Source organism: Artemia sp. Qi Xiang Cuo, chromosome 19, assembly GCF_049724085.1.
Source record: "Artemia sp. Qi Xiang Cuo chromosome 19, ASM4972408v1, whole genome shotgun sequence".
Classification (NCBI taxonomy): Eukaryota; Metazoa; Arthropoda; class Branchiopoda; order Anostraca; family Artemiidae; genus Artemia; species Artemia sp. Qi Xiang Cuo.
Genome location: NC_142812.1, coordinates 42,143,093 through 42,158,799, shown reverse-complemented (window position 1 = coordinate 42,158,799; position 15,707 = coordinate 42,143,093). Strand labels below are relative to the sequence as shown.

The 15,707-nt window shown below is 35.6% G+C and overlaps 1 protein-coding gene across 1 annotated transcript in view; it reads left to right on the top strand.

The window, feature by feature from the left end:
• The window catches only part of LOC148940860 (2-oxoadipate dehydrogenase complex component E1), a 204,379-nt gene extending 193,491 nt beyond the window's left edge, over positions 1–10,888 (top strand). The window contains exon 2 of the mRNA XM_089105337.1: positions 7,339–10,888. Coding sequence (XP_088961463.1) covers positions 7,390–10,083 — 2,694 coding nt within the window. The 5' untranslated portion in view covers positions 7,339–7,389 and the 3' untranslated portion in view covers positions 10,084–10,888. The remainder of the gene's footprint in view (positions 1–7,338) is intronic.
• Positions 10,889–15,707: the final 4,819 nt, after the last annotated feature.

The following is a 15,707-nucleotide window of genomic DNA, read 5'->3' as shown; positions in this document are numbered from 1 at the left end:
TAAATTGGGTTATAATTAGCCCTAGAAGAGGTCCAAATTTTTGAAAAGTTATTAAGAGGGCTAAGATCTTCCATGACATAGACTTAGAAATACTCACTAGTCATATGTGAAACGGGGCTGCTCCGATCTTAATTAATAGGGCAAGGGGGGTCAAAAATGAAAATGATTAATTTAGTGTACTCGCTAAAAAGATCACTGAAGCTACCGATTGAATTAAAAAATATTTTAGTCTATTTTCCTTTCTCTCTTCAATTATAATGGGGATAAATCTCAAAGAGTTTATTTCTATTCTAATCCACAAACCCAATCAGGAGTGAGCAGATACCATAAGGACGTAGGAAAAAAATAAGCACAATCATTTAATCATTTAAAGAGAGATTTCTCTATCACTGGGGTATGAGCCCAGTAGCTTAACTTATCTTACTCTTTAATTCAGCCAGGGGAGAAAGACTCCCCCCCCCCCGAGAACGCTTTATGAATGAAGCAGTTTGAGGGAGGCGTTTTTCTCGGAGGCTAAGTCAAAGCTTAACATATAGCGTTATTCAAATAGTACATAAAACCTGTATCAGGAAAAAACTAAACTTTAATGTTAATCATCATGAAAACTGCGGCATTTAGCAAGATTAATTCACCAGTCATTTTAAGTGAACTTGTTGGCAGGAGGGGGTCGGAATTCCCATTTTAGAAGTTTTTGGAGCTAAAATCGGGGTGAGTTAAAATTTACATTTCTCAGACTTTAAGGCAGCATGTTGAATAGGGTCATTTTTCGGAATAAACTCAATAGACCCCTCATTAATATTGAGAAAATTACATACAAAATTCCTTAAACGTAATGTTCAACCTGATTTTTAGTGATTTTAAGGGTTTTTGGACCTAAAATTTTAAACTAATTTATGTATATAGAACGTCATTTAAATCATATTAAATAAGAAAAGTAATTTAATGAAATGTATGTACAAGAACATGTATAAACATACTAGTAGTATATTTACTAGTATGTTTACTAGTATGTAGCCTATACTAGTATGTTACTAGTATGTATACTAGTATGTTTATATCTCTTTTAAATTTTAAACCCTCTTAAGAGGGTTGTATTAGATGAGATAATGATTTTATTTACCCTGGAACAACAAATCTTCCAGGGTAGATATAAATCAATATCTCTGTGTTATTATAGAAACCCTCTTAAGACGGTTTAAATAAAATTTAATACTATTTAAACGATATAAATAATTTACATTCACCACTCTTTTATTATACTAATAAAAGAGCGGTGAATGCAATATACAGGACGGTATATATTATAATAATATATATATGTATGCAGGCTTAGCTCCTTAAGTAAGACCCCTCTCGGATATGTGGGGTTACACCCACATGTCCGAGAGAGGGGGGGGTCTTACTGCGGAGTCAGCCTGCATACAAATATATATGCGCGTAAACATACAAACACATAAATTTGTAAATGCATAGATAGATACACATTTGATATGTGTAGACATCATTTTAGTATGTGCATAGTTTAATGTTAACTGGATGTTATTTTGGTTCATACATAAGATTAAATGCGGGCCAATTAGTTTATTTTTCACCGAAGACTCAACATTCATAGAGGTGGGTTAGTTCCCTATTTTTCTTTAAATTTTGTTCTGCTCTTCTTCTAGACATAAATAAATTAAAGCTAGTGCTCAAGTAAACTCCCGTGAATCATTCATTACTGATTTTGTACAGATCATTTAACTTCGCTCAATAGAATGCTGGGTGCCAGTTTCATTTAGTGGTCATTTCCGGGTATTAGGTGATATTCACTTGACTCTCATATTAAGTAAGTATTTAAAAACAATATAACGAATCTTACTGTAGATTAAATTTTGTACACATATTACAACATATTACAAGGGGTTCGGTTGAGTTTGCAGTAAAACAGGGCTGCGTCCTGTCTCCGAATCTTTTCATCCAGGAGTTCAGATTGGACAGAACCTTTCACTTGAAGACCTCGACTAGGCTGAAGATGACGGAATCCTCTGAGACCCAGAGAGAGCCCAAATTATGCTCGATTACTGGTTACATGGGCAGTTCGCATTGGCCTGAAAGTTAGTACAGGAAAGACAAAATGTATGGCAATAAATCACACGGATCCTCTTTTGCTAACTGTAAATCAAATGTAGTTAGATCAGGTCGACAGTTTCAGATAACATGGCTCTAAGCTTTGTACTGATGGATCTTCAGACGCCGATATTCCAACAGCGACTGCAGAAAGCACAGACGGTCTTTGCTTCCCTCAGAAAACCAGTGTGAAATTTGTGTACGCACTAAAGTACGAGCTTACCTGGATTTGGTTCGAACGATCCTTCTTTATGGATGCGAAACTTGGTCAGTGAAGCGACTATACGAAAAGGCACTGAAGGTGTTTGAGCATACCTTCTGCGTTTATCCACAGGATGCACTTTAGTTATTACGTATCAAACGTCCATATACGACGAATGTGTGGTATCAAGAGATGCGTTGCCATCATGTTCAAGGAGCATCGACTCAAATGGTTGGGTTATGTCTTACGCAGGCCACAAGAGTAATTGCCTTGCCGAATACTTCTAGCTGAGCCCCTCTAGCTCATGGAAGAGACGACAAGTAGGGCAGCGAAAAAACTGACGGAACTTGGTTTAGTCAGATCTTGAACCTGTCGGGGGGGGGGGAGGGGGGGTCAGAAAGTTTGCTCACAGATGAACAACCCAATGGCTCCCGCCTTCAAAGTAGCTGGTAGCAGACCGTATTACTCGATCTAAACAGATCTTGAAGAACCTTGATGCCGGGTAAGGTGGACAAGCCTGATTCTCCCAACAAGTACAAGTAAAGTAAGTAATAGCAACTCATTTTAATGTCATTGACAAATGTCGTATATGAATCTATTTATTTTGGGGTTCATATAAATTTGACTTCTAATTCAAATAGTACCTCCTTCAAACCGTGTGGGCAAATGTTTTTATTGGCGTCTGCTTAACAAAAACTGAATTTTTACTATATTTTAGGGGGCACGGTGAAATTGAATAGTTTACAGAGTATACGAATTACGCATTCACTGACTTGGCCTATGTACATGAAACAGCTTGGTCCGAACTAAGGGTCCATTCCATATTTTTTTTGTTCTAGATTGAAGGGAGAGGGAGTGGGAGAAAGTTTGAAACAGAACATAAATCGTTAAAAATTACCAGTTATCTGAATTTTCAAATAACATGTGCTTTCTTTTAACATGTGCTATGCTTTCTTTTTAAATAGTAGAATTCAGTAAAGTTCTTTTTTAATGTATGTGTATTCTATAGCTGGTTTATTACTATTACGAAATGTACATTTTGATTATCATTTATTTGAGTGATGGGTGTATGTAGGGAATCATGATCTTTGTGCCGTGTCCCCCATTCCCCCTGATAAATTTAAGTCTTTTGGAATATTTCTAACTAAACAGCATGCTTCAAAAATCGGATATAGACATTTATTTAAAGCTTCAGTAACTAATTTGATTAATTTAAGGGTTTATAAAACTATGTACATTGCTGTATAATTGCGCATCCGCTACTATGAAGGAGCGGCAGTGGAGCTTTGAGTAGGTGGGGTACCCAATTTTTTTTACTGTATCTGTATTTTATAGCTGGTTTATTAATATTAAGAAATGTACATTTTGATTATTATTAATTTGAGACATGTGTAGGCAGTGGATTGAGACCTAGGTGCCCTGTCCCCCTCTCCCTCTGGTATATTTTGGGCTTTTGCAATGTTTCTTATATTTTTTTGTACTTTCAAACGAATCTCCTGTTTTTGGCACCTTTTCAAAGTTGCCCCCACCCCTCCCCCAAAATTGTGGCCCTTCAAAAAAAAAAAAAAAAAAAAGGTTCGGTCCTAGTTGATACCGTGTATATTGTATGCATTTGCTACACAATTTTAAAGTTTGAATGGGATGCATGAAAAGAAAATGGTTCCATTAAAAGGAAATGAACAAAGATCCTATTCTAACTTCCACTAATCTATTGAAAAAAGAAGCTTTTTAGCTTGTCAAGGAAAAATAAAATCATACTAGAAACATTCCTCCAGAGCCCAATATAATATACCGTTTCATCCAGCTTCACTTACCAATATACTGAACACCAACGTCTAGGATGCAGCTAAACTTGATCAATACAAACAATAAAAAAAACTATATATATATTATCAAGTGTTGCTTTCCTCATTTCTTATTTAAAAAAATCACAAAATAATTGTTTCCTAAGAAAAGTGAAAAGGGATCTTAAAACCCAAAATAAGCAGAAACAGAGGTATATATTAAGTCAAACTTCAAACGAGCCGACATTTCTCTAAATGAATAGACTATATTAAACCTAATTGGACAGAAATTAAAAGGATAATTAAGTTAAACTGAGAATAACTAGAAATCCCCGTGATTGAATAAGCAAAACCAGAAATGAACAAAAATTAAACAAAGTGTCAACTTCAAAACGTCCAAACTACCATAAGTATGTGTGGGGCAACTGCCTCCCAAATAGGCTAGAGTTTAACTTGCATTTTAATAAGAAAGAAAAAATCCATTTTGAACAGCTTTTTTCCAATTATAACATTGAATTATGAATTGCTGCTTAAACGTATAGGAATTCTTATTTGTGAAGAATTTGAAACAACTAATTCTGTTCCATTAGTTCAAAATGCAACAAATTTTCATAAATGTTTCCTTCCTTTTATATCCACTTGTTTCAAATGTATTGAAAATAAATCGGCTAATAGTTATTGATTTGCTAGTTCAAAATATTGCTTAAGCAAACTAAACAGAATGCTTCAAAAATCGAAATAAACAATTATCATAGACATTTGTTTTAAAGCTTCATTAACTAAGTTGTTTCATTCGAGCACTGATAAAACTGCTCATCGATAATGTACATTGATGCATAATTGCGCTTCAGTTATTATGCAGGAGTGGTGGTGGAGCTTTGTGTAGGTGTGTGTGTGTGTGTGTGTGGTGGGGGTATTCAAATGTCATCAAGTTCATTTTTATGCTCTGATTTTCTAACTCTACGTAAACCTTATAGAAGGAGTTTTGTGGGGTGGAACTCGAAATTAATCTCCTACTCTCCCTTTATTTGTGAAATATTTTGGATTAAGCCTGTAATATGGCAAGGCCGTACCCAGGATTTTTTTTTCGGAGGGGGTTTTACTAAAAAAAAAATCGGGGGGGGGGGGGTACACAAAAAAACGCATACAAAATTTGTTAATGTCCATTTTTGTTACGTTTTACGAGTCAGACAAACATTTGGGGGGGGGGGTTCAAACCCCAATAACTCCCCCCACAGGGTACGGCCTTGAATATGGGTGCTGTGGGGTGATAGCTTCCCTCGTGTTGCAGAAACCATTTTTCGTGTAATATAAGAGACTAACTTTTTATGCTTAACGGTTCAGACGGTGGCGAGGTGATGGGTGGGGGCATCGTGAGCGCCATCAAGAAATTTCCAAGGAGAGAGGGGGCGTGTACTACCAGGAATTTCGTTCTTAATTTAGATTTAAATGGTAATTTAAATTACCATTAAATTACTTAAATTACCATTAAATAATGGTAAATTAAATTACCATTTAAATAAATTTAAATCTTAATTTAAATTTAAATGGTAATACTTCTCATTTTACTAATTATATACATTTTGTAATGTCTTCTTGTTACCCTGAGGGCATGCAACCCTGTGACCCTGTCGGCATCCATGGGAAGGGCTCACATTGACAACTGTTGAAATAATCATCCTACAATTCATTTTTGTTATTTCAGACCCTCCCCTGTCCAAATAATTATTTGGAGGGGTGCATTTTTTCAAGGATAAGTATCATTCTTGAAGTAGAGTTGTACGAATATAAAACGTATATGTAAAAAACGTGGATTGAAGGAAAGAGTAGTAGCTTCTATAATATTAAAGAGAGCGTTGGATCAAAAAGTTCATAGTAACAAACTGTAAGCGAAGATTGACCATTGTCAACGAAATCTAAAAACTAAGTATATTATCTCTGGTGATTCTAAATTTGCATAACATATTAGTTTTAAAGTTGTTCATCGAAATCTATTAGCACATAAAAGTATGCATAACTTTAGAACTAAGAATTTAAATTTTCTAAAAAGGGGTGCGATACTTCATGGAAACGATGCAATAAAATTGAACACATGAGAACCTCAATACATCTATCAATGAGATATGAAATTTCTTACTTTTCCAGAGAAGGACCATCTATAATCCATAATCCTCGATTATTACAAGAGAATTAGCTCAAATGCGCATTTAAACATCTATCCCGTTTTTAGGGTAACCATAGAGATTCCGCCACGGGAATTTGTCACATAGTATTTTTGCCCGTAAGGCAGTAATTTTGGTGTGAACGGGGCCAATACATGCTGATAACTATTGAGAGGGTATTTATTTAGCCTCCCAGTCTCAGAAGCAATGCTGACGTGCAGTATACTAGTCATGCCTAAACTTAAACATAGCTCATGAAAGTGAACCCTTGTTACAGTCCGTTTATAGAACAAAAGTAACTATGGTATATGACACATTTGCACATTATTTATCATGGTGTTGGCTAATGGATTTTCTTATGGGAACGGGAGGGGAACTTAAAACCAAAGAAGCTGTTTTAAGCCAATGCATTTAACTTCCTACGAGACGTGCTTTAAATGAGTATTCAGAGGGTTACGGATTTAACCTCTGACTTCCCTCCTTTGCTTATCAATGCATGAATGGACAAAAAAAGTATATAACTTGCAGCATGAGTGCTAAGGGGGCGAAAGCTCCCCTCTGATTGTGGAGACGGATGTTCATTTTGAATACCCTACTCTTTACGCTAAAGGTTGATTTTTCGGTTCCAAGGCTTTAAGAACAACTACTCGAGTAAAATCGCACTCATAAATGCCTTAAGGATAGTACTATAATACTTTAGAATAAAATGGGGGGTTGAAGGGGGCTGCCCCCCTCATATACGGAATACTTTCTGTCTCTTTTAAGTTTTAGTATCGTTCTTTACTTTCGTTGAGAAAAAAACTGTTTTTTAATTTAATTTTGTTGAGAGCCAAAATGCGGAGTGGTTTATTTATTGTTTAAAATATAATAATAAAAGAAAGGACAATTTTTTTTTGCGTTTGGTTAAACATGAATTACAGATAGTTGTCCAAGGTTCTTAAGACTAATTTCAGGTAATCACATAACCACTTTTGTGTTGAAGTATGATTGTACAGTTTCAAACCTCATTATCTTTTCTGATTTACTATTTCTACACTGTTATCTTCTGTTTCCTACTCTGCTGATCTTGCATTTATTTTTTTAGGTGAATTAATCGATAAATTGAGAAGCTACACACTGCCATCCTAGTTGTATAATGCAGAAATCTTTGGCTTTATGTCAACGAACCAAAAATCTAATATGCTCAACATCCTTTTACCATTCAAAAACTCCGGTTTACGGTGCGCGGGTAATGGAAGTACAAAACCAGGCTGTTATAACTGAATCTGATCACAGAGTTTGTCGCCTGGTTGAGGCTTTTGTACAGAAAGGGCACATTTACGCTAGGATTGATCCTCTCCAGCAAATCGGCTCTTCGGTTCCTGTGCCTTTACAACTACATCCTGAAATTTTTCATATTAGCAGCTCAGACACTCTTTTCATAGACGGAACTGAAATGACAGCCTTTCAATTTGCTGAAGAGCTTTCAAGTGTTTTTTGTGGTAATATTGGTTATGAGTTTGGCTATGTGGAAGATGATGAGAAAAGATTCCTGCTTTCTTTATTGAAAAATAAATACACATTAAACAGTGACGAACAAAGAGGTGCTTTGGAAGAAATGTTAAAAAGCCAAGTTTTTGACCAATTTTTAAGCAGTAAATTTCCCACGGTGAAAAGGTATGGTGGTGAAGGCGCAGAAAGTATGATGCCTTTTTTTATGGAAATATTTAAACAGTGTAGCAGAAAAGGTGTCACTGATGTAGTTTGTGGTATGGCTCACCGTGGACGTTTAAATTTCTTAACTGGAATCCTTAACTTTCCACCTGAACTTGTATTTAGAAAAATTAAAGGACATTCTGAGTTTCCTGAAAATTTCAAAACAATTGGCGATGTCCTATCTCATCTTTCTATCTCCACTGACATACATGTAAGTGACAGTAGTGTACATTTCACATTGATACCTAATCCTTCTCATTTAGAAGCTGTCAATCCTGTCGTTGTTGGGAAGACTCGTTCTAAACAACAATCGAAGAAAAGTGGCTCCTATTCAGATACCGGGGAGACAAAAGTATTATGCTTACAAGTGCATGGAGACGCAGCTCTTGCTGGTCAAGGTATTATCCAAGAAACCCTAGCTTTATCTCGAGTACCTCATTACACAGTTGGAGGAAGCATACATTTAGTTATTAACAACCAAATCGGTTATACAACTCCAGGAGATAGAACACGTTCATCTCGTTACGCGACTGACGTTGCAAAGATGATAGAAGCACCTGTGCTACATGTTAATGGAGATGATCCAGAAGCTGTCATAAAATCTGCAATTATTGCTGCCGACTATCACCATAAATATAATAAAGATATATTTATTGATTTAATCTGTTACAGAAGATGGGGACATAACGAACTTGACGATCCAACTTTTACAAATCCTGGAATGTACAAACTCATCAACAACCGTGAAACAATTCCTGATAAATATGCAAAGCAGCTAATTGATCAAGGAATTATATCTAATGAAGAAGTTAGTAAAATAGTGAGTGACTACAATAAACAATTAAGCAAAAGTTATAAAAATTTGGATTCTTTTTCGCCTCCAGTGCCTTGCTTTTCAAAGCAGTGGCAGGGAATTTGTCAATCAAATCATAATTTAACCCAGTGGGATACTGGAATTGAAGTACCGCTTCTAAAATATATTGGGTCGAAAAGCTGTCAGTATCCAAACGCTTTTCACATTCATCCACATTTGCTAAAAACGCACATAAGAAATAGGCTTTCAAAAGTCGATCAAGGCATTTCTGTTGACTGGGCTACAGCAGAGGCATTAGCTATCGGTTCTTTGCTTTGTCAAGGTTTTGACGTCAGGATTAGTGGCCAAGATGTGGGAAGAGGCACTTTTTCACATAGACATGCAATGCTTGTTGATCAAACGTCAGGCCAGATATACATACCTCTAAATGAACTGTTCCCTAATCAGAAAGGTCACCTTGAAATTGCTAACAGTATTCTATCGGAAGAGGCAGTATTGGGCTTTGAATATGGGATGAGTATTGAACGTCCTGATATTTTAGTGATATGGGAAGCTCAGTTTGGTGACTTTTTTAATGGAGCACAGATTATAATTGACACGTTTTTATCATCTGGTGAAGCCAAATGGCTCTTGCAGAGTGGTATTACTATCCTTTTGCCACATGGATATGACGGTGCTGGACCGGAACACTCGTCTTGTCGTATTGAACGTTTCCTACAGCTTAGTGACTCAAGTGAAACTCAAGTAGATGGGGATGATGTAAACCTTCAAATTGCAAATCCCACGACATCATCTCAGTACTTTCATTTATTAAGGCGGCAGATGCTTAGAAGCTTCAGAAAACCATTGATCATTGCTTCCCCTAAAACTCTACTTCGTCTTCCTTCTGCATCATCTACTCTTCAAGAAATGTCTCCCAGTTCGAGTTTCAAGCCAGTCATAGGGGACGAGACTGTAAGCCCCCAAAAAGTCACTAAAGTAATTTTTGCTTGTGGAAAACACTATTATGCTCTTGCAGAACAGAGGGAAAAACGCGGAATTGATGATGTCGCTATAATTAGAGTTGAGGAATTATGCCCATTTCCAACAGTTCTCCTGCAAGCTGAATTAAAGAAGTATCCTAAAGCTCAACATTTTATCTGGAATCAGGAAGAACCTAGAAATATGGGTGCCTGGAGCTTTGTATCACCTCGATTTGAGAATCTTGTTGGCAAGAAGTTAGATTTTATTGGCCGGAAAGAGCTGCCTGCACCTGCTGTAGGCATTGGCTTACTCCATAAACAAGAAGTGGAAAATCTGCTGTGCCAATCTTTCGAGTAAATTATCTCTTCTTTCTCACGGTCATTTTTATCTTTTTGGAGTTTTTTTTGTGCCAAAAGGCAGATCACTCTTCATTTTCATAATTCATTGTTTTTTCAATGTGTCGTGAAATTGTACACATATTTTTTTTAAATTTGTTAATTTTAACATAAAGAAGTTGTATTTTATAGGCTTTAAAGGAAGCTGCTCAATTTTACAATTGTACGTATGTGCTTGCCGAGGTTCGTACTCTTAGATCTGCAGATCAGTTCTTATATTCTTGACTAAATAAACTTAATTATTTATTTCCATTTTAAAAGAAAAGCTATTGCACAGTTACTATTCTTTTCTAATAAGAGTGATACATTATGACTAGCAAATGAGTGCCGTATTAGGAATTCTCAGGCAATAGTTCCAAACATGAATGATCACCATCCTAGTATGCTGAGAGACATACCCTTGAATACCTTGGTGCCTTTGAGAATTTTTTCCTTTTTTTTTGGTAGAAAGTTTAGGAAAAAATTAGTAACAAGTGTTCATTATTTTTCTTTAATTCTTTTAAGACAAAAATGTCAAGACAAGTAGTTTTGAGAAGTTGTATGTGCTGTTTTTTTTCAGGTCTGCTACTTCAAATGATGAGTGTGTACACCAAAAGAGCTTTACTCTAACTCGTATTTATATTGTTATTATTTCCGTGTCTTCGGTTCAAAAATACTTTAATTGAAGTAACATTCTGTGCTTAGGATATGTTCTAGAAACATTTATCAACCTTGTTTGCCATATCACTGCTAGTAGTTTTTACAATCATGGTAATAAACGCGAGGAGTCATTCCGAATTTCTTACCTTAAGAAGTGACTGCAGAGATAAAGCAACAGTAAAATCAATTACTACAACAATATCTATGAATTGGATTCGGTCTTAGATTGAATCTGAAGATTGACTTCTCAGAATTTGGAGGGATATACACGCATATTCCGCGTTTTCTTTTACTCTATCTTTAGATTAACATCGATTACCATATCTTTGAGGTAATGAAAAAGCATACAAATTGTTAGAGAGGAAATTTCTTACTATTTTTCTGATCCACAGAAACTTGAAAAAAAAATTGATAATCTGCTAATAACTGTTGGTGATCAAATTCTAGAGAACAATTTGATGCTTTAATTGTCTAGTGATTTATGAATAATGGGGGTGTGATACGTTTTTACGAAGAACGTTCTAGTGATTTTTTCCCATGATGATGTTTCAAAATCGCTCCCCAGGAGCAAATTCTATTCGCAACCATCTAGACAAAAGTTATATAACTTTTTCACACTAATCAGTCAAAATAAATTAGACATGTCAAACATCTCGAAAGTTGCACTGGTCGCACCATGTCGTGCTATTGCTATATGGCACCGTTGCGCAAACTATTTGGATTTCTCAGTTTTTGTTGAATACTTCTATTTAATTTCTAATGAAAAGGCTCTTCAACCATCTGATCATCTTTAAAAGGGACAACTATGGAAAAGTTATAAAAAACCTGAGAATTATTGGTCTACAGCTATTAATTGCCCTTAGAGGGTTCACTACTCTCAGGGACACGGTATTTGTATCATTTTTCAAGCTAAAAATAGGCGTATTTTACACCAGCCTTCGAAATAGTTTCTTTCTCGGTTAACCCTTTTTTTTAGCGTTTTTTTCATGCTGACTTGTTCAAGATTGAAACTTTCCTAAAACTGAATATTTTTATTTGAGAACTTGTTGACTTATTTAATATAGATATTTAAGCTCACACAATCGCATCTAATATGCTACTCGATGGCTTCACAAAACAATTATTATTCCTTGAGCGTCCATGTGTTGCAAATTTTCAATATTAGCTGAGAATATGCTGCCTTTTCTGTGAAGCAGTCAGCTTACTGTTCGCCCTTTTACATTTTAAGACACTGAAAAAAAAAAAAAACTGCGGGTCTTTCTAGCCCGTCAGTTGTCACAATAAAGCTTTTGCGTCTGGATTTGGGCCCCAAAAACCTGAAGAAATTAGTTAGCTCAGTTCAAGTCTTTACAGCTCAGTTAGTCTGTTTCTTTAGACTCTGCAATCTGTCATCATTTATTTATATTATTTGGTAGACATCATTTGTACACCAGTACACGCAGCCCTTATCAGTGCGACGGTTTTGTATAAACTAGGCTGTGCCTCTAATTTCGTATAATTTCCTAATATAACAGAAACATGAATGGAGAAAAGCTGTGACATTGTGAAAACACTGCAGGAAACTCATTTCGTAGGAGAAGAAAAGAATATAATTGGCTAATGCCCACTGGTTTCTACCTAATAGAGAAGAATAAAAATCAAAGGGGTTATGAATAGGCACGTTGCTAACACTAAAAAATAAACATTGTATTTTAGTAACGATGTCTGTTCACCCGACTATACCCTTCATTGCTCATAAAAATCATACTGTATGAGCCCTTCAGAAGCCTATTTGCCTGCAGCCACTTTTTTGCCGACAGCCACATTTGGGGTTTCAGCGTCAAAGCACTTTATAGATTTCTAAACTTTATTCCCTAACATTAACACGAAAAAAGACGACTTTATTTATGGACTTATTCAAGCCCAATATAGCTATAGATATGTAGATATCTTAGCAACGGTTTTTTTTTTTTTATAAGTATTAATTAAAAAAACGAGTTTTTTTTTAACTGAAAGCAAGGAGCGACATTATAACTTAAAACGAACAGAAATTATTCCGTATATGAAAGGGGCTGTCCCCTCTTCAACGCCCCGCTCTTTGCGCTGAAGTTTTTTTTTGTTTAAAAACTATAGTTGTGAGAAACAGTCAAACTTTAGCGTAAAGCGCGGGGCGTTGAGGAGGGGACAGCCCATTTTATATACGAAATAATTTCCGTTTGTTTTAAGTTTTAATGTCACTCCTTACTGTCAGTTAAAAAAAAACTTGTTTTTTTATTTAATTTCTGAGCGTTTTTCAACTAATGCAGGTTTTGAAGATTATTCACCATACATGAATAACTAAAACAAAATTTACATATTAATTTTACTTTTTTAAAACCAATAATAACCTTATTATAACCTAAGTTTGATTTTTGTTCCAGTTATTTAAGAATGACTCCTGAATCACAAAGGCTCTTTAATTAGAATAATAACCTCTTTTAAACGTAAAAAAGACTTCAGCGTTAGAGCGAGCTATTGAGGAGAGGCAGCGCCCCGCCTAATATAAGTAATATTTTCTGTTCGTTTTAAGTTTTAATGTTGCTCTCTAGTTTCAGTTTAAAAAAACTTGTTTTTTTATTTGATTTCTGACCTTTTTTAAACAATGCTGGGAAATCCGGCGCCCCCTTCATGGAAAATTCCCTTCCCCATGAAAAATTCCTCTATGGAAAGATTCTCCCACGTAACCTTCTCCCCAGACCACCCCATCAGAAAGAATCCCCCCCCCTGAAAACGGCTGTATACTTCCCAACGACCAATACTATATGTAAACAATGGGCGAAGTTCACAACTTGCAGCCCTTCCCCCGGGGCCGTGGGGGATTAAGTCATCCCCAAAGACATATTATTAGATTTTTCGACTATGCTGAACAAAATGGCTATCTCAAAATTTTGATCGGGTGACTTTGGGAAACAAATGAGCGTGAGAGGGGGCCTAGTTACCCTCAAATTTTTTGATCACTTAAAAAGAGCACAAGAACGTTTAATTTCCGTTCGAATGAGCCCTCTCGCGATATTCTAGGACCACTGGGTCGATACGATCACCGCTGGGAGAAAAAAATAAATAAACACGCATCCGTGATCTATCTTCTGGCAAAAAATTAAAATTCCACATTTTTGCAGATAGGAGCTTGAAACTTCTTCAGAAGGCTAGTACTGTAGGGTCTACAGTAGGGAATCTGATGGTGTGATTTTCATCCTTTTTTCGAAAAGAAAGCAAATATTCTCAGGCTCGTAACTTTTGATAGGTCAGACTAAACTTGATGAAACTTCTATATTTGAAATAAGCATGAAAAACCAATTCTTTTGATGCATCTATTGATATCAAAATTCCGTTTTTTAGAGTTTCGGTTACTATTTAGCCGGGTCGCTCCTTATTTACGGTTCGTTGCCACGAACTGCTTGAATCACTGTATATATAATTAGGCAGTAAGTTTACCGCAGATGATTTCTGGCTCTTCATTCTCGGTGCGAACAAAAAGCTCCTCCCACTTATTCATGCATTAGCGGGTTAGTGGGTATGCGTCAATCAATGAGAAATGGTTCGAAATTGTATTAGTCGTAATTGCCAAAGCAAAAAAAAACTTGGTGAGCCGGCCAAGTGGTTTGCAACTGTCCAATCTCACAGGTATGACTTAATTTATATACAAATTATGAAAATATATTATTTATATTCAGTGGACTTAACTGATTGGCCTACGTAGGATTTCTAAACATGGGGGCGGGGGGTTGATGAAATTTGTGAAAATAAGGAATTTTTTTTCCTTATTTTAACAAAGGGGCACAATTTTTTAAAACTTATGTTTGATTATCTCCTTAATGAGCTCCTCGGTACTACAGACAACGATATATATATCGTTGCGTACAAACAGCTCCTCTCATTTGATAATTAGTTCAGATGTTTATAGGAATTACAAGTAGGTTTCGAAGTCTCGAGTTGGTTTTAAAGGCATTTTGAAAAAGTTTCTGCCAAAATCCGTGTTCCAGGGTAATTGGACCGTTAATGGCAGATCAAATGAGAGGAGCTGTTTGTACGCGCCGATATATATATATATATATATATATATATATATATATATATATATATATATATATATATATATATATATATATCGGCGCGTACAAACAGCTCCTCTCATTTGATCTGCCATTAACGGTCCAATTACCCTGGAACACGGATTTTGGCAGAAACTTTTTCAAAATGCCTTTAAAACCAACTCGAGACTTCGAAACCTACTTGTAATTCCTATAAACATCTGAACTAATTATAAATATATATATATATATATATATATATATATATATATATATATATATATATATATATATATATATATCAAAGTATAAACACATACTGACAAAACTCCAAAAGTGACCCCGCGTACCTCAGCGCCTCTAGAGGGGAAATGTTGTACTACTTAATCGCTCCGAGCCAATAAATTAAATTTAATACAGCTTTTACGGAACAAGCATAATCACCTACGGAACTTGAAAAATTTAGTCGCCAGGTTCGAATAGGAATGGAATCGTCTCCGGAGACGCGGACAAAGGGTCACTTTTTGTGTGGAGAGGATAGGTTTTGTCAGTACTTGTTGTATGTGTTTATACTTTGATATATATATATATATATATATATATATATTTATACTTATATCAGCGCGTACAAACAGCTCCTCTCATTTGATCTGCCATCAGCGGTCCAATTTCCCTGGAACACGTATTTTGGCAGAAACTTTCTTAAAATGCCTTTGAAACCAACTTGAAAGATCATACTGCTAATTATATATACAGTGGTTTTAATATATGAACTGAAGACTGCTTTGAATGCCTTAACGGTTGTTATTCTTTGAATGCCTTAACGGTGACTATCTTTTTCGTAGTTCACTCCATGTTGCTTAATAACACATTTTATAGTGACAGAAATAGTGAAGCA